Raw genomic sequence first — 21482 nt, forward strand, 5'->3', positions numbered from 1 at the left:
TTACACTAATGCGGAACAAGATTAAATCTAGAAATTGGAAACTAGGTGTAGTCCGTGGATGGCACAAGAGACAAGTTCGTTTAGGTTTCGCCACAGTGTGTCGCGCTGCAAATGAGTTGCAAGGTCGTTAACAAACTTTAATCCCATTTGCTGGTAGCTGTCACCGGCTGATTGCTACAACGCCTGCAACTGCAATTTCGCTACAATTTATTACCGGACATTGGAGAGCTTTATTGGACAAAACTTGTGTCATAAATTAATTCAATTCAACGCGATTTTAATACCTTCAGATGGTTCAATCAATTCTGTTCTATTGTCTTCGTGGACGTACATAACGCTGCTCTCAAAGTCCATGATCAATGACAATAACAATCTGCAATATTTCACACTTGTGTCAGCCCAGATACGAAACCGTCGGCAACAATAACACTGCTATGTGTAGATAAAATATATTTCTTTGTTCTGAAATCGATTTCAAACTCTTTTGTCGCCACGTTACAACGCCTCCTAAGCTTCAAATGACAATTCGACATTCTCTTAAATTCCTGTGACGTCTGATTAGAACAATGAAATTTATTTCTGTTTTGTTTAAATAACAGCAATAAAAGTGATCCAATTCAGTGTCACATCATACATATTCATCGGCGGAATCGCAGGCTGCTCCCTGAATGGTAATTTACCGTCAACAACACCGCACCGACGTTAGGGTCTAAATTTTTGTCAACTCGGCAGACACAAATTGTGGCTCTAAAAGAAACGTTCGCCGTTAAATTTGGAAGCCTGTGTTGGTTGCGCGTTTTATTTTTTATTTTTCGTTAGCTACGGCGCTGACACTTTGTCTTTCGGAGCATTTTATTTTTGTGATAAATTAGTTTTTGCTCGCGATCACCATGTCGTAACCTCGCCAACAAAATGAAAAATTGACTGCTTCCTAACTTTTAATCACTTAGCGACAGAACTAACAAAGAGTAATGGTTCGAAAATATATTCGAAAAGTTCCTACGTACTAAGTTTTATTAAACGCTTATTTTTATATAAGCCAATAAATAATATCAATGTATCGTATTTTTATATAAACATATATATATTGAGTTAACAGGATGGATCACGATCCACGTATACACGTATAGCTGCATTTGTTTTCATTACCATCTATTGGATAGTTGTATAGGGGTGGACCCTTTTTATTGTTCCATGCATTTGGCATTCTAATATCGAAGAGTATTTGAACAGAACCTTATATTGTAATATTGCCTTCTGTATTATATGACATTTCCCCTTGTTTGAAATTACATTAATTTAAGTCATATTAAAGTCTCTGATATTTTGAAACTAAATTACCTCTACGTATTATGTTAAACTTACTTACAAAATTGTTAGTTTAGTTGAGTGTAGTTAGTTATTGGCAAAATTTATAACTTCTTTCTTATACTAAAATAAGTTACGATAAAGATTTCATATTGAATTATACTAAATAAACTTTAACAATATTTTTAATCTTTAACTTATTTTTTCATACAAACAAAGTTCATGCTTTAATATCATAAATAACTATTAAATGAATCTCTTTGTTGTCAAGAAACTTTAAAAATAACCCAGATGTAACTCAAAGATATTAAAGTTGCATGCATCATCCTAAACATTGTTATAGCACATAAGTCATGGTTCATTTATCAAACGCAGTGTATTATAAATTCAGTGGATTTGTTTACCGAGTCAGGGTTGCAAGTGCGGGAGTATTGTACCCATCAAAGTGATATAGTCTTGCCTATTCCGGCTTTCATGTCTCAATTGGGAGCGGTTTATTATCAAACTTACTGCATAATGTATGACTGAATTAATAAAAAAAAAATACGCCTAAGTAATTAAGTATAAGAACAACAACAATTAATTTATTTTATGCGTCATTGATTGAAAAGTCTTTTAGTTTTTGCTTTCGAAATTTTGTAATAAAATGAAGAGTTACAAACTACTTTCGTCTGTGATAAAATGTAAAGATCTTAAATAAAATAATTACATTTAATAAGAAACCAACCGCAAAGGAACTGCACACGTATTTTATGATAACAAGTCTCGAGAGTCTCAACCGATGCTTTTGAAAAATGGTGCATTCCCAAGAAACAGCCGTCTCAAAGTAAAATGACGTTGTTAAGTTGTTTGTGCAAGGAATATGTATGTAAAACGTTGTTAGTTGAGACTTTTTGTTTTTAAGAGCTTCTAGAAACATCTTTGTTCTAACATTTCTATATTAAATATTTTTATAAAATTCTGTATTTATATTTGTAATGTTGATACATTAGAATCTCTAAATTTGAATAGTTTTCGCGTCATCGAATGCGTAATTAATGAATTTAATTGACATGTTGTATTATAATAAAGTAATGAGATCTCTGCACTTGAGCGGACGAGCAACAGATGTTGTTCGTATCGACTCGACACTACTTCATTGCGATGATTAAAGTAATTCAAGCACGTACTTTGTCAATTATTTGTTCCCTCACTCATTCAATACAGCTGGTGGATTAATGGATTAATTACTCCTAATGATAAAAACTTATCAGCTATACGTATTATATAATATAAAACTGGTATAATATAACATACAACGTTTGTTGTCGGAGCTGGTATAAAATTAAAAAGGGCTGAATGGGAGCTGTATTTTTTAAGGCACCGAGCGTCAGGCACTGCATTTTAACGAAGCTGCTATACGCGACCGCGAGATAACGGAAATTACTGGCTACGGGCGTAATGCCTACCCAGCGACGTACAAATACCATATTTACAGACTATGCGAGTGCCTCATTAGAGTCCTCATGCAATTTTTATTTTACAATAGCGCTTACGATCCCCCCTACACGAGTGGTTTTGAAGGCTTCTCTCCCTCCTTTATTATTTTCCAGCTGGTATTGTACATACAATTGCAATTTTTATTCATTATTACTAATAAATAATATCGAATTGAATTTGTTTCGACTGAAGTTATTTGTATAGTGTTTACAATATATATATGTATATAAGTGTAATTTTTGAATTAATATGAGAATGGTCAAACAAATTTAATGGAATAAGTTTATCGAAATCTCTGCCAAAAGCTGACCAGAAAGTAGACGGCCAACATGTTTAGTATTTGCAAACGATTGCGAAACTCTAGCAACTTCCCTCATTTACAGTTGTCCATAGCCGATGGCATTGGCCTCTGTTGGCTTATTTGCTCTTTTTAAAATCTACACTACGACATTCTCAATCTTAACAATTCTATATAGTATCTATTCGTTCGCCACAGAAATATATAATATTATGTTATTAAAATGAAATATGGATAGGTGTATTTAAATTAAATACACTTTTATAACGTGTATAATAAAAAAAATCTACGCGTTTTTTCTACTACCGACGTTCATTAACTCGAAACAGGGTTTAGGTAACAGATTATATTTATAACTGCCAACCCTTTTCATACCTATCTCCTATTCAACGTGACCTCAGCGCCTTTTAAATATAATTGAGGATTTTCTATAAAAAAACAAGACTAAAAGCATATTGAGCTTACTGTTAACTAGGTTTTAGATTTCATTTATATACAATAGATTGATAATGTCTAACTCCAACCGATCGGTAGACTTCCGGCTGAGTAAAGCAGTTATCCTTAAAAGGAGGTTCGTTAATCACGTTGTGCTTAGCTGACACATAAATATAGCTGCAATTACTTTAGTATAGGTGCAGGTGGTGACTACAACAGCTGGCTCACAGCAGTAAAATGATTTCTAGAGTTATTACCAAAATTTATGTTACAATTCTTATGAAAAACATGCTTTTATATTTCTCACTCCTAAGTACGTAATGTTTATTAACATAGCAACTGCTTAAATCGCTACGTTAGAATTTATCTAAGAATTAAATAGAAATGTTTGTTTTAAATTAAAATTTAATTCTGATATCTCATTAGTACTAAACAATGGTGTTAAAGGAGATAAAGTGGTCTTTCAACATAAATATGCATACCCTTAGTTTGCAGCCTAACACTACATACAGAGCGTTAACAGATGCCTATTCGTAAATCTTCACACATCTCAGTATCAACGTATGACTAATGTCTTACTGTATAACATACGTTTATACTAAAATGTGACTAGAAATGCTTCGTAAGTTATACAACCTTGCAAAATTGTGCTAAGCATATTAAATAGTAAGTCTATAAAATTTCAAGAGATGTAATTAAAGAAACAAATATGAAGACATCGCATATTAAACGATGTGAAGTTTATATATCCTGGCTCGTATTATTTTATTGTAATATTGCTATATTGAAATGCATCTATATTCCGTGACTACGACAGCGTCGCGACGTTGGCGGACGATATATTTTTTTTGTATTAATCTGTTTCACGAAGCGCGATAACTTGAACCTCAAAGTTGGATTTACTCATGAATAATTCGAAACATTCCATTGCATTATGTAAAATATGACGACCCGCTCTCCGTCGTTGTGCTATTGATTTTTTTCGTTGTCTTCACAGTATAGGATAACGGAAAAAATTATTTGTACATTCCGTTATGAAAAATCTTTCAGGTTATATTATAATGTAGGCGGAGTTTTGATTAAAATATTGTCAATTAGTTTGTCCAGAATGTTTGTTGTTTTTTGTCTTTAATCGACTTCGAGAAAGGAGATTCTCAACTTATGACTTTTTTATTATGTTACGCGAATATTACGTCAAATAAGAAATCTATTTGAAGAATCTATATCTCTTTTTTGAAGATTCATACCTCTACAGTGGTACCGTATAAGTGTTATCGAAATTAGTTGGCCGATTTCTATGAAAATACAAAATAAATAAAAACTTTTTATATATAATAAATGTTTTGGGTAGTGGTACTCTTTAAAAAAGTTTTAGATGAGATCCTACAAATTACATTTATTTCCAACAAAAAAATAATTTAAGGCCACATTTAATTGAGATACATTTTATAGGATAGACATAATGTTAGGACGGAATAGATAATGACACAGGCGGAATGTATGCATGGTTGGTTGTAAAATGTATCTACAACAATTCTATACATTATTTTGTTAACTTATGCTGTCTAGACGTAATAATAGTCTCTGGGGTCGTTGTCGGATAATATTGGCACATGCGTTTACTAATGTTCACAGGACCGTTAACGTGGCTATAAACTTGTAAAATTCTAAAGCATTCTCATAGTACTTAATAGATGTCAAGCTTATAAAATATTTATTACATAACACGCAATAGAAGTACATTTCAACAGTTTTGAATAATTAGTGTAAACTGTAAAGTATAGATGATGGCTGGGTTCGTAGGTCATGTTGGTGGATGTGGAGTGACCGATGAAGTGGTACAGTGGATGGAGCGTATACAGAACTCTGGTGTTGACGATGAGCCTACCACCACTCCGATGCACTCGCCTGCTCCCAGCCAGCCCCATCCAAACAGCCTCAGGGATGATACCACCAGGTATGGAATAATCAATGAACACTATTGAATAATTGCTATTTATTTCTCCAACTGATAATACGATCTCAAGACTTAAAATATGTTTTAGTTGACTTCCTAAAATCAAATTTAAATTTTCAGGTATTATTTTTTTTAAAGTAATGTAATGATTCAAACTGCATGGTATATGTATTTGCTATTCTGAAAAACGTTAAACGGTACAAGTAGTAAGAAAAGAAACAAAAAAGTGCGGTGTGCTCTTATTATTGATGTGCCTATGAGAGGATGGAATACATAATATCCGTAATGTGTTTCTTGTTGTCTGTAATGCAACATGCAATAGATGGACTGGAAAATTTGTTTCTATGAAATGAAACTGGTACAAAAATAATAAATTCACAGATAAAACGTCTGTATATTACACTTCATTATTAGATTATTATTTGTATCAATTAGGCAATATCCTTATATAATATATACATACATGTGAAATATGAAGTAACAAATACAGTAATAATTACTATTAATTTACTTTCTTAAGGACTGCTTATTTAGGTTTTTATTATATGAATTTTATTTAATACAAAAAATATGTACGTAATAATGTTAATAAATAAAATGACGTCCAATACGATACATAAATTTTTCATATAATTTTTTTTATTTTTTATTTTTATTAACGCGATATTAACATCCTGTACGGAATTATCAGTACGCTCGTATGATTACCACAACTGAAAATTATTATTGGCATAAAATAACATCATTAATGATTTACTTTTAATTTTTTAATATTAAAATTTTTAAGTCCTCTCGTTGTTTCTCTGCTGCAAGTGCTCTCCGGCTTAATCTAAACTTTCAAAGGAGCTTACAGACTTACTCTTTCGAAAATAGCTCAGAAGTTGTCCACTACATAGACGAGATGAACTTTCATCTAATTAATATATAAGACAAATCAGTTCGTAAAACTTTTAATCTACGCTTCGCTTATTTGCATTGCTTTATTCTATTACACTTATCTTATTATTATAATGTATACCAATACGTTGAGTCTTTATATATACATATATAGGGACATGGAAACACGCAAATAAAGTCGGCAGTAAAATCTAATCTGTCGTAAGACTATAAGTAATGTTTCATAATATTAAGTATGTTTTTTTTTAATGTCGCTTTTTATTCGAGTCACTCATTTCAAACATAATTATAATTTCTTTTCAAGTTACGTTAAATACTTATTTACTATAAATATAAATATTTCGAACTTAGTTCCAGACATTGGGATTTCAACCATTACAACAAATATTCAAGAGCGGCGAACACGAACGAACACACGCGAACACGTCGTGCTGCGGAGGGTAAGGCGAAGAACACGTGCTCGCTCTACATCCAGACTGATCCATTGATATGGAGACATGTCAGGGGGGGATTCCCTGATGTGAGTACAACAGCTCTAACAATATACAACCGACTTCCAAATAGCGTTATACTATTTCAACTTTTTATAGATTTTTGACGTGTTTTTTTACATTATTTTTAATCTTTAATAAACAAATTAATGTGTTCATTATTCCTACAAAAAGCAAATATATAAGGGAATTCACATTATATATATCGAGTTAAAGAATCTTTACGAATTTATTCATTAATATATTGATGAATTCTATGCCATTTAATGATTCTAATAATTCCAGCACATGGATATGAATAAGAAAAACGAAGTGGACATGAAGACGCGCGAGGAGATACTGTCGCTGATCTCACACCACGTGACAGCTGTCAACTATATATACAGATATACAAAGTTCGACGGGCGGAAGGAACACAGAAACATACAGTTTGAAGTACAGAGGATAAAGGTGAGCTTGGAAGGGAATGTCACGGGTTCGATGACTGGTTCATACGAATATGTATATATATATATATACATTTATAATGAAACTGTCAGTGATCAGTATATGTATATAAGATTTGTTAGGTAAATTTGTCTGTTTGTCTGAGTATAGGATCCATAATCTCAGAAATGGCTGATTCGATTTGAGTCCGGATGTCACTAGTATATTGTGATGGAATGCTCAAAAAAAGTGGGTTTGTCTTCAATAAAAACATTTCAAAGTTCATAGAAACAATTAGTGACAATTAAAAAAAGGGTATTTTTGGTATAATATATGTATTATGTATGTACTACAACATCAAAAATGTTAATAAAGAAATATTAGCAGAGTATATGAAAGGACTTCCGAATGTGGAGTCCTATAAGGTTGGACCTTAAAGAAAAAAAAATGTTCTAATAATGCCTTATCGTAGTATCAAACCTCTTTATAGCTGTTGATTATTTGATTTCCGAAGATACTCACAATAAATAGGTAATAAGTTGTTTTAAATTTACCATCATAGAAACTGGAAAGACGTCAAATTCTAACAAAGACTATTTATTACATGAGCCATTATCAATATCTATTTAAATTTCTATATAAGTTGGTTTGATATGTCACATAATAGAAAAAATAATCGTTTAATATTAAAATTTTCCTTACAAACTAATTTATAGATCTCTATATTTTTTTGACTTCTCATGTTATTTATATAAATCAATAAGATCGGAAGCATATACCTATATATACTATGTTAACAAACATTTCTTTGCATAAAAATCTATTTCTTTGCCTGTTCGTAGCAGAAATATGCAAGGCATACATTCATATCTGATACATTTTATGTATATTGAAAATTATATGAACATGTTTGTTTGTAGATCGACGACGACTCGTCCTGCAACACGAATCCATTCGCGAGTGAGACGAACCAGTTCTGTCTGGAGAACATTGACGTCTCCAACTTCCTGAACCTCCACTCGCTCGGCAATCACGAAGACTTCTGTCTGGCTTACGTCTTCACATACAGGGATTTTAATGGCGGGACATTAGGTAGTCACACAAACTTGTAGACATTTTACCAAAAAAAAACAACATCACCAGCTTATCTGATGCTGGATATAACCCCTTCAGACTTGCCCCTGTAAAGTCACCGGAAATGTGCAGTGATTGTTGAAGCTTGAATCATATTCGTTAATGTCGACGGCCGCGGATTTCATTATCACTGACTGCCTTTGTGTTGACATCCGAGCTGAACCCCTGACCGTGACCGAGTCGTGCGATTTATTATAGTTTCGTTTTAATATTGTTGCTGATTTCAGTTTATATAATATTGCCAGTTGAGCAAATCACCCTCAATATAGAGGATTTTTTTAAATTTGATAACTTAATTACCGCGTATCATATTAGCTGCCGATATCACACCAAACTGATAATATATTGCAAAACAGGTATACATAAATTAGCAGTATAATAATAATTTATACAATGAGAATGTATATTTTTCTCAGGCTTCGGTTGTGTCTCGATTCCCAGGTCAATGAAATTATTATTTAGTATATGAGCGTTTTATGGATTAAAATATATGGTCAGGCCTGGCGTGGGTGGCGAGCGCTAGTGGCGCCTCTGGCGGAATCTGCGAGAAGTATAAAACGTACACCGAGACCACTGGCGGGATGTACCAGAGCACCAAGAGGTCACTCAACACTGGCATCATTACATTCGTCAACTACAATAGTAGAGTACCACCTAAAGTCAGCCAGCTCACATTGGCCCACGAGATAGGTCACAACTTCGGATCACCGGTGAGATACAAGTTTACTCTATTTTCCTATTAGGTATATTGTCTAAACTTCAGTTTGTGTCACAATCTCACCTTTAACTATTGTGTGTCTGTGTGATGACATGGAGTTTATATTAATAAGATACTAAAAAAATTAAATGGTTCCTTGAGCAACGAAGTTCTCCGCCAACTGCACACTTTATATCAAAAGCGGTCCTCGATACTCACATCATATATAATATTAATTTATGAACAACACATGTTCCAGCACGACTACCCGTCCGAGTGTCGTCCGGGCGGCCAGCAGGGTAACTACATAATGTTCGCGTCCGCTACCTCCGGGGATCGGCCCAACAACAGTCGTTTCTCAGCGTGCTCGGTGGGGAACATCAGCGCCGTCCTGGACGCGGTCAAGGACGGCCGGAAGAGGGACTGTCTCAAGGAGAGCGACGGAGCGTTCTGTGGGAACAAGATCGTAGAAGTAGGGGAGGAGTGTGATTGCGGTGAGAATTAATATGAGAGTTTAATTATAGACTCGTAAAATATTAGTAGAAAGACGGATGTCCGCGGTTATATATGAATTAGAGTTTTATGAGATTTAAGACTTTCGCGACTATTTGTTTAAATAAAACTAATGTTTTCGGATTTACTACTCATTATTTTAAACTACATACTCCCGAGGTTTCGGCTACTTTGCAGCGACCGCGACCACGGACACAGATGATAATGTCAGACAAATTAATGAAATAAAGCGTAGTAATCAGAAAAATTTAGTTATATTTAAGTTTTATACTAAATTTTTATTCTACCCATTTTAACTAAGATGACCTTCACATACGTTGAATTAATATTATGTCAAAAAATAAATATCACAGATTTAACATTTTTCAAATTACAATTATTAAAAAAATATTCTGGAACTCTTATATTAAACGAATGTATATATATATATATATAACAAAATTAGTACGTATATATATTTAATTATTTCAATCTCAGGTTACAATGAAAACGAATGTAAGGATCGCTGTTGTTACCCGCGTCTCGTCAGCCCTTACGACTTCGAGCGTAACAACAGCGCCGTGGGCTGTCAGAGGCGAGCCAACACGCAGTGCAGGTCAATATAACACATAATAAAATAATTACCACTTGTATAACAGCGTAGACTGACGTCCATCATACATGTAGCACTAGATAAGTATCAGTGTAAGAACAAATCATATATGAGCGTAGATGTTTTGCCTTGCATTGCTTGGGTCTATCATTCGTCTCCTATACATGGAATATAATAGAAGCTCAAATATAAAATGATCTATCAGAGTAAATATGTTATATGAGTATTAAACCCCCCTCCCCCCTCCAGTCCGTCTCAAGGTCCGTGCTGTAGTCCCACGTGTCAGTTCACGCCCGCGTCTCGTAATGTGACGTGTCGCGCGGCCAGCGAGTGCAGCCTGGCCTCGTACTGTTCGGGGACCTCTGCCGAATGTCCTGCGCCGCAGGCTATGGCTAACGGCACCGTCTGCAATAACGGTAATGATCATATATATATATTTATGAGAATAGACATTCACGCTATTTTATTCTGATACATTTTTATATTTCATTATATGTCCATATAAAACCTTGAACTCCCCTTCTAAGACAAGGTTCCCTATATATGATATTATTATTCGCAGGCACGCAGCTGTGTATATACGGCGAATGCCGAGGTTCTATATGTCTGGCGTGGAACATGAAGGAGTGTTTCCTGTCCTCGTCACCGACCAAGGTAGGGGACGGCGTGACGGCGGTGGTGGACCGCCGGCTGCTCTGCCAGCTGGCGTGTCAGACCGGCCCCGAGCCCGACAGCTGCAGGAGTACGGCGGAGTTCGCGCACACGGTCGGCCTGCCGCCGGGTGGGATCAGCCTGCGACCCGGCTCGCCCTGTGATAACTTCCAGGTTGGTCGCTTGTACCAAGTTGTGACGTCATATATTGACATGTTTTTTTTTATTTCGACTGGATAGTGCTCGACTGTCCTTGCACCGCTTGGAAGGTGGAAAGGAAGTTGTAGATGGGGAACGCACTGTCAACGTCTATCTTATTTTTTGAAGACAAATTTTAGAGATGCGGTGTCAGTCCCAGAAAAATGACAGTTCCCGTTTTCTGTCCTCTCTAAATATTGTTAAGATCTGAATTATAACATCTAAAATATTAGGTTTCAATAATATTAAAGTTTTATATTCATTTCACTTATTATTCCGTTACATTCTGTCTCACTGAGCTGGATACATCTCCGAACTCCAAATAATTATAATATATAAACTATCAACAGATGTCTCTACAACGAATAACTTTAACAAAATATAAAATGATTTATTTATTTTATTTGCTCCTTAATTTAGTTGAACTATTCAGCAGTATCCCAAAGGGAATCAAGACTGGGGAAATGCGAGAAGTATAATACGGTTAAGAACAGACAACCGTTTTATACGGACGTTTAGAACAATCGACGATTATATAAACATATACATGATCCCGGTCGCTGTAAAGTAACCGGCACGTCGGGAGAATGTAGTCTGAAATATTAGAAAGGCATAGGACATCTGAAAATCTTAGTTTTATTTAAAAGAATACACACGTAAGTCTTAGATCTCATCATATAATACATAGCATTATTAATAGTATATATAAATATTCCAGGGCTACTGCGATGTGTTCCTAAAGTGTCGAGCCGTCGACGCCGAGGGACCTCTGGTTAAATTGAAGAACCTTCTTCTGAACCGCGCGACGCTGCAGTCCCTACAAGCCTGGGTCACGGAACAGTGGTGGGCGGTGCTGCTGGGCGGGGTGGCGCTCGTCGTTTGTATGGGAGCCTTCGTTAAATGCTGCGCCGTCCACACCCCATCTTCGAACCCCAAGCGGCCGCCCGCTAGGTACGGCCGTGCACAATAATAAACCGGAGTACACACATGTTTCATTCGCAGATTGTATTCGAGAGTGTCTTTTCATTAAGTTAAGATCATATGTGAGGTTTTTATCATGAAACTCTTCAGTAAAGGATTTGCTTTTTGGTTACGATTTATTTTGTATAATATAATATCTGCGGTATTACAACATCAAATCGAAAGTTATGATAAATATTAAAGAGAATTTTAAGAGAATAAAACATTCTAATACCGTTGACGACAAGCAATCTAATATAGAAGTATTTAATTTTTGTCACTTTAATAACAGACGCTTATCTGAGACCCTGCGTCGTCCTATGAACACTCTCCGGCGCATGCGCGGTCAGCCGGGCATGGCGGCGGCGGGGGCGCGGCGGGGGGGCGCCCGACCCGCACGCACCCCGCAGCGGAGGACACGACCTCACAAGGGATACGCGCCACCACTAGCGTACTCCGCCAGGGACATGGGTGATCACATATTGCTATGATACTAATAAATGTTGTGTGGGTAGTTGGATATCGAACCTCCTTCCCACTATCGAATTACATGTGTTTGGAATATTACTGCCGTATTAGTCGTAGCCATCAATTAAATATCGTAAGCGATTGTTCTTCATTCGATAATAGTGTTGTTATGATAAGGGTCTTGATTTATTAATAGCTCTAGAGTACCTATGACACGCGTCTAAAATTGTGAGTTCTATTCTAAAAAATATTCTATCTATCACTTGTCCCATGTTATAGTCCCTCTTGATAATATAATATATTGTAAGTCGTTGTAGGTCCTCGTGCTCATGTTAATATAATTTCTTCAGCGTCAGCGCCGGCGGGTCCGAGCGGTCGCCGCGGCGAGCCGTACGCTAACGCCTACCCGCAGTCCTACGAGATGCGACCTCAAAAGGTCTGACAGTACGAGCCGCGCGCCCAGCTCGAGCTGGTGGCGCTACCGGGCGTGCCGCTGCTGCTGGGATACGTGTGCCGCACCCCCACACCCACGCGCACCACCGTCGCCTCGCAGACTAACATCACCCTGCACTCGCCAGACACGCTGGCAGTCACACACGCTAACGACACCGCCGGCTAGTCCGACGCATCACCACCCTCCTCTCCCCCCCCCTTCCCACACACATACACAGCCGCCTACGATATGTATAAAATACCATTCCATTTTTGAATTTGTTAAGAGCCCGCGTTTTCTTGTTCACTCCTTACCGGCTAGCTCATCCCCACTCCTGGCTTTGTTTATTCTAATCAGACTGTCATTGTTAAAGACCAGCGACGGCTCCCGAACATTCACCTCTATAGTTTGTAGCATTCCATATTTTGTCGTCTTACATACGAGTGTGGGTTGTTTGGAACTGAAACGATGTGAACGTTAATAAGGTCGTTGGTGTAAAGTATGTAACAACGACCGCTGCGTTTCCTTTGTAAATGTAAATACCGAGTCTTGTTACGCCAACGTCGACCGTGCAACTGATGTAGTGAGGCGTCCGAGCGCGAGTTGCTCAACAGCGAGCTCAATCCGACCGCGAGGTGTTCTATCATATTAGCTATTATTTTTATACGTAATAAAGTAGGAGGCGTTTTTCTGAATACGCTCGACGACGCTCCGACGGGACATTTATGTATATTTTTGTATATAAGTGATGATTATGTAAAGGCTACAATGTAAAAATATCATACAAATAAATATTATACTCGTACCGATATTAGACTTAATGTAAGCCGAACGTAATTTTTATATAATTTTATTTCGATTGTATTGTAAAGTAAGCGGAGTGTTGAGGTGCCATTATGACGATTTGTAATTCAATTTTTGTTACACCTTCTTAGCGAATTGTAGTCCTTTACGAACTTTGTGATTTATATCATTAGATCTGTTGGCTCAAATATCATTTAGAAGTTACGTAAACGAAATGTCACAGAATTAGTTTGTTGTGTTCCTTGTGATATATGTGAACACAATGTGTGTATGAGTAAGTTTCCTGAACGATCTGCTTATATAAATCAGTCTTCCTCAAACATCTTTGTATTTGTTTATTTGTAGTTATGAGAATTTTAATAACTATTGCCAAATGATCAAACGTTATTAGACTGATGTTACGTCTCGACCTTGTGATGAAAGTTGCATTTTAATTATCATCGGCTCAAACGTGTTGTTGTTGGACGGTTTTGTTTTTATTATTATTGTACGTGTCCGTGACGTAACTGGAGGTACTGCGATCTCGTCTCCGGCGGTCGCGGGACATCGCTCGTTCACTTCAGACGTTCTTTATTGTAGTGATCGATCGCATACCGTAATGTAACATTCGTCGTGCAAGCCAAAGAGCATGATGTACGTTTAAGTTTTCTATACAATGATAGTTAAGAGTCAATCTTTATAAGTATTCCATATAAACGCCATTTTATTAGACGATGTTAACGAGTACATGTTCATGTTATATTTAAATATAAATACTGTATATTTGTATGTATGTATAACCTTGGGTGATGTTTCATACGTAGCGTGACTCGACCAATGACGACGGCCGCATGACCGTCTCGTAGTTATCGATGGCATTATGTCTTGTAAGTGTAAGCTAGTTTACCAACAATAGAATAAATAATGTGAATATTTTTAATTAACAAGATGAATGTTACAACATGTGATTTCAAAATAACAAAAAAAATACAATAAATTTTACATAAAATTCTTGTCTTTTATTACACGGGCAGTGTGTGATGTGGGTCGTGTTTAGTAATTAATTTCTTTTTTTTTGTATGTAATATTAAATAGACAATTTCGCTGGGAAATTTGTGGCAGCCAAGTTTTGATGACAGAAAAACTATCAGATTTTAAAATAATTATATCATTAATGAATGAATTTCAATAGTTGTCACGAGTATTATTTTCCGCCGACTGTTCAAGCAGTTTACTTAAAACTTAAAAATTTTTTGTTTCCATACAACATAATAATAAATTATATTGATGATTTTTACTTGATTTGTAATTAAGAAATCATTAAATTACAATTTTAATAGTATATTGTATACGTTAATGTTACAAATAATGACTAACCACATTTCTGTTATCGGTGAACAAAGAAAAATTCACTAATTTGCATTCAATGTCCTTAACCTTAGTGAATAATATCCGAATACAGACAAAAAGTTACGTTAAAACCGATCTAATTCAAGAGATAGTTAAGTTTTCAAGTCCTACTCAAAGAATAATATAAGCACCAATACTCAAATTTTCCTTTTATGATGTCAAATAAGGCTTTCCGATGTGTTTTTTTTTTGTCAAATTAATCTTTACGATATCGAATTACTTCAACTGTCATGTTAAAATCTCTTTCATTTTACATTTAAACGCCTTTTTATCAAACACACAGTCGGCCATTAAAGTCTCTTGAAATTGATGTATACTTTTTACCCTCTAATTTTTTTCATTGGTGTAGAATGACAAATTCATCTGAATGAACAGGATTTGAAATTATGACTGAAAAACTTTCTTTTAGTAAACCTACTTGAAAAACTGAAACTTCTAAAAGTTTGTTTAAATTTTACACATTTGAATAAACCTAATTTACTCTAAATGTTTCTTTCTAGCTAATCTCCTGTACACTATCGATTTTTTGTTAAATTAATAATAGCAGAATAATGAATTCAATTAAATAGCTTGTGACGAAATAGCAAAAAACAAATAATTGTGGCCAAATCTGTTCATTCCTTGGTATTGCATTCAATTTGCCAAAATATAAAGAAATGCAACATAATTTTATTAAAAACGGTTAATACTTTTTAAAACGTATCTTAATTTAAGTAAGTTACACAACAGTAAACACTGTTAGGTAACAAAGAGTCGAAACGTCTTAGCGTTCAATGGATTCACCGTGCGGGTGCCGGGTCCACCGCGTTGCAGGGAGAGGAGCTTCAACAGTGCCTGGGACTTGCGACCCAGGTGTAGGTTTAAGGGGCCCCTATCTAACGGGCGTTAAACGCTCACCTCCACTGTCCAAGCTCCTCTCTCTACCTAACCAAATTTGAAAAGAACCTAGTAGGGCTGCCTTCGAAGTACGTTCCAAGAATTAATTGGTGTGAGTTCTGGACAGGCTCAAGTCTTTTAGTAGGTTGTAGAGATTTAGCCGTTATACCTCTATATTTTATTATTATTTTTTTTTTATTATTAAAAATGTTATGTATTACAAAATATTAAAATTGTATTTCTCTATATGTACTACTTAAATAGCGATCACAGGTCACTGGTAATTAAATTTCTCCCTATTGTTTCTGGATATAACGAAACTGGTCAGTTGAATGGTGTCCTACACCTTAGTTATTTTATGAAATAAAAAAATACATATATGGTAAAATCGATGCAAAGAATAAAAAAATAAAATGATTATAAATAAAACAATCTATTTCAGTGTCATAATGTATTTTTAATATACAGATAATACAAAGCTGTGGATACGTCTCTATTAAGAATACAGTTATATTGCTAATGCAAAACTAATCGAATATAAAATTATAAAATATATTGTCGTTACAAGTGCCTCGGAGTGCCTCATGGCACAGCGGCAGCGTCAGCTTGGCAAGTTGTTTCGTAAGTTAACTAGACATTATAATACGTCATTCACACCGGTGCCTAAATATTCACAGAATACAAAATCAGATGTTAACAAACTAATAATAATAAAAGTATTTAAAATCAAAAACTTTATATTTCATAATTATAAGCATAATTGGAATACGGAACAAAAATATGTTCGATTTATAGTAAAAACAAAAATATTATTTAAACGTGAACATTTCATAACCTAAAGTACCTAACGATAGATTAAGAAAGTAAACATTGTAGAACTTAATATATCCTTAAGACAAATTATATAGAAATAAAATGGAAGTCATAAACAGGATATAACCATAAACGAAATTATTTTTACAGAAAAAATATCTTATACTTATCTAATAATTTAGAATTAAAACGAAATTTCATCCAAAAACTAAATTAACGCAGCAGACAAGCATACCAAGCATGAAAACTTACGAGGAATTGATGAATACTTGTTATGAAAGGCTTTTAAAAAGTTATGACGCTAATCACAATATATATTATATAACACCTATAAAAGCATTATACGATTCTACGTTACAAAATGTGTAGTGTAGCCTAAGTTAGGTATAAAAGTATTATTAAAGTTAGCAGCTACTTACGATACCATATCTACTTAATTCAGACTTCACCAAATGGTTTTTGGAGATAGTTATAGCAATATTTTTGATAATTGTATGGAAAAAAAACATGAAATTGTTAGTTTTTATTTAGAGGGGTTTTTTTTCGCCAGTGTTTCATAAAAAAGGTCTTAACCTGGATGGGTACCTTTGAAAGCAAAAAAAATAGGAAAAACTATTTTTACGGTTAATATTTTGTGTATCAGATGAAAATTAACGGAAAATGTGGCGGTTGAAAAATAAAAGTATGAAATATTATTTTTCGATAATTCTTAATGTCAGTGTAATGTTTAAAGATAAGGGAAGCGAATCTGCTTATGAATGCAGAAGCATCTGTTCCTGTTTGTATACTTCGTGATAAGCGTTCCTTATGAGCACGTACGGGAAGCAGGATTCCAGTAAATCCATTGTAAGGAATGGTGATTCCTGAACAATTAGATCGAGAAGCAAATAAACCGATTCACGATTTCTTATAGCTTCTTTATCCGTCTCTTGTCCAAGTCGTAACAACGACGACGAAGCTAGTGCTAAGAACTCTTTCATTCTATCTTCAATATCACCTTCACCACAGATAGTGAACAGGGCCCCAAATATGTGATTGATTGCTGGTGCCATACAATGAATATTGTTAGCATGCCCTTCTAGAGATGGTCTGTAAAACGAACCTTCGTTACGAGCGAGCCTCGGCAGAGAGACGGCTACGAACACCATCAGCAGACAAACTATGAGATGCTCCTCTTCTTCAAGTTCCGCTTTGTGTTGTCGCAAGGAGGAAGCTAATGTAGGATCCACTTTACACGACAGTCCAGCGGCTGAACACATCTCAGAAATAACACGCGAAGGTTCGCCGGAGGGTAACTGTTGTTGGAAGTCTTTGATGGAGCTTATCAAAAACGGAATGCGACGCTCCAACACATCGAGCAGGGACTCTTGTGCGATTTGACGAAAACTCAAAATTACACCGATAATGCTCATTCTTTGTAACACATTGTCAACGTGTTGTAACCTTTTGAATTGTTCTCTCATTATATCAGGCTTGTCGAAATTTGTTCGGAGCATTTGGAGGACCTCTTTATTCTGTACTACTAGCTTTTTAAGTTCCTGAACCTGACTAGCGATGTGCCACATTAGAGTCTCGCTGAGATGTTTCATTCCATAAGGTCCTATTAGCTCCGCTAGTGCTCTTAGTTCATTGATATCTGAATATTCCTCTGCATTGAAAGGGATTGCACCTTCAGCAGATAAACTCACGAAAGCTTTCTGACTCATTGAGAAGCAAATGTTGCCCGCGCTAACCCTCCTAAGTAGTATCTCGGAATACCATTGAGTATAAAGGGCTGCAATAGTTTTTTCACCGTGACTATCACAACTTTGTGTCTGTTGAAGGAGACAATTGTTGAACACTCTTGTGATGTCGATATGCACATAATTTTCGACGGTTTGAAGTACATTCATGTATGCTCTTACACTGACCAATAGTTCTGAAGGTTTGGCGATTTCGCTTGTGTCCTGATTAAACATGACCATCCCTACTAGTGCTTTAGAAAACCTATTTTCTAAATGCTGATGTAAGTATTCACGAGGTGCGAATGTGTATTCCCAAACATTAACCGTTGAGCAATAGTTTATTGCAAAGCACAATTCAGTTAACGCCATATGAAGTTTATCCATTGTAGTTAATTCTTCTCGAGTTTTTCTGTAGCTCTCAGCTCCAGGTTTTATAATCTCTATCGGATTCTTTTTACCTTTGTCCTTTTTCTTTCTGTTCGCTAAATGTGCTATAGTTTGAGCACAGTGTTTCGGCAACAATTTGTCGCTCATTGTGCATTGGTGATCACAAATGGTAGTAATTATGTTTTTTGCTTCTTTTGCCATTTCGTCCAGGAATATATTAACAACCGACAGACTCCTTTCTCTTATGTGATGTCTTTCTTCCGGACACAATTCGTGAGTGCAGTTCTGGAAATGACTGCAAATAAGTGGGAATGCAATAATGTAACGGTTTTGGGCCGGAAACTCCAGGCACATATGAAACTGGCTTTCAAATATTTTGTTGTAGAAACAAAATAATGACAGATCAGAAGTTTCCACCATTATCTCGTCGAGATTATCAACCATTTTCGTATGAAAAACCATTTTATCAATAAATTGTGCAAGTTCTCTCTGATCGACAAGGTTAAATTGACATTTTGCAACAGATGTATAAGCCTGCAATCTAAACCAATCAAGACGAAAAGCACGGAAATCAAATAGATCATTACTCTCAACTTGCTTAACACTTAAATTGGCAGCTGTACTACAGAGAGATGACAATATAACACTTTCATCCTCAGGACACACCTGCAAATTCTGAATCATGAGATTCAAGGCTACTGCATCAAAACCTGATAGATATTGTACGTAATATCTTTGCATAACTTGGCTATATTTCCTTACAAGTGCTCTGAGTTCCTCCATGTGAAACAGAAGTTCAGGTAATTGACGGTCTACCAAATCTTCTGTAGATTTACCTTTAACTTTTTGTGGTGGGTTGTCATTATGTCGAAGTAGCCAAAAAACTTCATCTCTTGAATAGCAAAGACCAATAAATATTAACAGTGCTTTGGGTCCCAACAAACCAGGTTGATCAGTTAAAATGAGACCCAATTCTTTTAAAGCAGTTCGTAAGAACTTCCTTCTTTCTCTGTGTTTATAGCCTGCTTTTTGAACAGATTGATGATAACAATCCTTTACTTCAGATATTCTTTTACCATATCCTTTAATTCCATCAAAAAAGCTTTGAATATAAGTATGAATGTAAATAACTTCATCCCGAAATAGTGCAACAACCCAACCGGATTCTAAGGCACTAACCCACATTTTGTTTGCATGGTCTTGTTGCAACATTTGGTGACACAATGCAAAACCAAATATCACCCATCTCTCTAGTGCTTCTAATGAGACATATTCACAGGACATAGTTGCAGTTTCAGACGGTTTTAGAAGTTGTGATGGGTTACTCACTAAGCTAAGCTTTTGTTCAGACCTCCAGTGATCGGCTGTCTTATTCCTTGCTGGATATACATGCCATAATGAATTTAATGCACTAGATAAAACTTTTTGATGTGGAGCAAACTCTTCTGACAGCTTCTTGAATGGAGCATCATAATCGACTATCATTTGTCCCAAACGTGGAAAACTAGCATCTATCTGATTGTGGACCATTTCATGAGCAGCATTAAACAATCCAAGCACAGCTTTTCGGTCTTCAACTCGAGACAGCAATATCATTAGTGCAACATAAGTTGTCACAAGATCCAAGTAATTTTTTGTCAGTTCAAAATTAAGTGTCAAATCTAGAGTTAACTGACATCCATCAATAATATTAAGCAACTCACAAACATTGTCCTTGAAATCTAAAAGATCTACAAATGTATAATAGTATAGGGAGAGGGACTTAATTATCTCATTTCTTATATTAGTTATGGCTTGTAATCCTTTGACATCAATATTGGGAAATCTTCTCACAATGTGTTTGATAGAAGATTCCAATGTTTTGTCTGACAGGAATGCTGGTTTCGATTTAGCGTCACCACAGGCCTTTTTAATGTTGTAAATGCGCGTCAACATTCCAATACCCCGATCATTGAGAATTATCAGTTTTTCAGACAGCTTTTGCTGGCTGATAGGAACTGACCTCGACAAAGTAGACATGCTGCAACAAACGGAATAAAATATGATATGTTATAAAGGGAAAACAAAGTATTGCTATAACACCGGAAATTAATCATTGCTACTTGAACCGAATCCGATAGGGTAAACATTTGCCCCAGTAACGAAGTGCGTTCACTGATTAGGTCAACGACATATGTCATAAATGACGAAAACTTTAATAAATATGTAACTATAACAAATTACTTATACAACTCGATTAAGATAAGAGATTTTTAAAAGATATTTACCTTTTCAATTATATTAGTCCCTCTATAAAAATTCACACTTGTTGTAAGCATATGAATCGGTTCATATTGTTTTTTATATTTGCACTATCACTTTATTTCCATAAGTATGTATTTCGTCAACTCAAATTCAAAATACAATAGAAAAGGGAGTGTCTTTCCTATTTAGAAACGCTACACGGTTCCATTAGTTTATTTAACGATGACAGTCAATTCTAACAACATTGTCTGCATAATTTATCCACTAAATGTTACCACTAAAATTATTCCCAACTATTATTTCATAAC

General features: G+C 35.5%; 2 protein-coding genes across 2 annotated transcripts in view; one reads left to right on the forward strand and one right to left on the reverse strand.

Moving 5' to 3' along the window:
• Nucleotides 1-14729, forward strand: part of LOC116766669 (disintegrin and metalloproteinase domain-containing protein 10) — a 45338-nt gene extending 30609 nt beyond the window's left edge. The window contains exons 5-16 of the mRNA XM_032656693.2: nt 5324-5477; nt 6726-6894; nt 7151-7315; nt 8212-8383; nt 8924-9135; nt 9382-9616; nt 10113-10230; nt 10477-10643; nt 10790-11052; nt 11795-12027; nt 12329-12507; nt 12855-14729. Of these exons, the coding sequence (XP_032512584.2) occupies nt 5324-5477; nt 6726-6894; nt 7151-7315; nt 8212-8383; nt 8924-9135; nt 9382-9616; nt 10113-10230; nt 10477-10643; nt 10790-11052; nt 11795-12027; nt 12329-12507; nt 12855-12946 (2159 nt within the window). The 3' untranslated portion in view covers nt 12947-14729. The remainder of the gene's footprint in view (nt 1-5323; nt 5478-6725; nt 6895-7150; nt 7316-8211; nt 8384-8923; nt 9136-9381; nt 9617-10112; nt 10231-10476; nt 10644-10789; nt 11053-11794; nt 12028-12328; nt 12508-12854) is intronic.
• Nucleotides 14730-16442: 1713 nt separating this feature from the next.
• Nucleotides 16443-21417, reverse strand: LOC116766698 (membrane-associated protein Hem). Its single transcript, XM_032656747.2, has 2 exons — nt 21198-21417; nt 16443-20950 (listed from the first exon to the last, which is right to left on the reverse strand). The coding sequence occupies exon 2, from the start codon at nt 20947-20949 to the stop codon at nt 17572-17574; it is 3378 nt and encodes a 1125-aa protein (XP_032512638.1). The 5' UTR covers nt 20950; nt 21198-21417; the 3' UTR covers nt 16443-17571.
• Between the last annotated feature and the right edge of the window lie 65 nt (nt 21418-21482).

This window comes from Danaus plexippus, chromosome 10, assembly GCF_018135715.1.
Source record: "Danaus plexippus chromosome 10, MEX_DaPlex, whole genome shotgun sequence".
Lineage (NCBI taxonomy): Eukaryota > Metazoa > Arthropoda > Insecta > Lepidoptera > Nymphalidae > Danaus > Danaus plexippus.

What these genes read in the sequence shown, in the direction of transcription:
- LOC116766698 (XM_032656747.2), bottom strand. Translation starts at nt 20,949, where the DNA reads ATGTCTACTTTGTCGAGGTCAGTTCCTATCAGCCAGCAAAAGCTGTCT.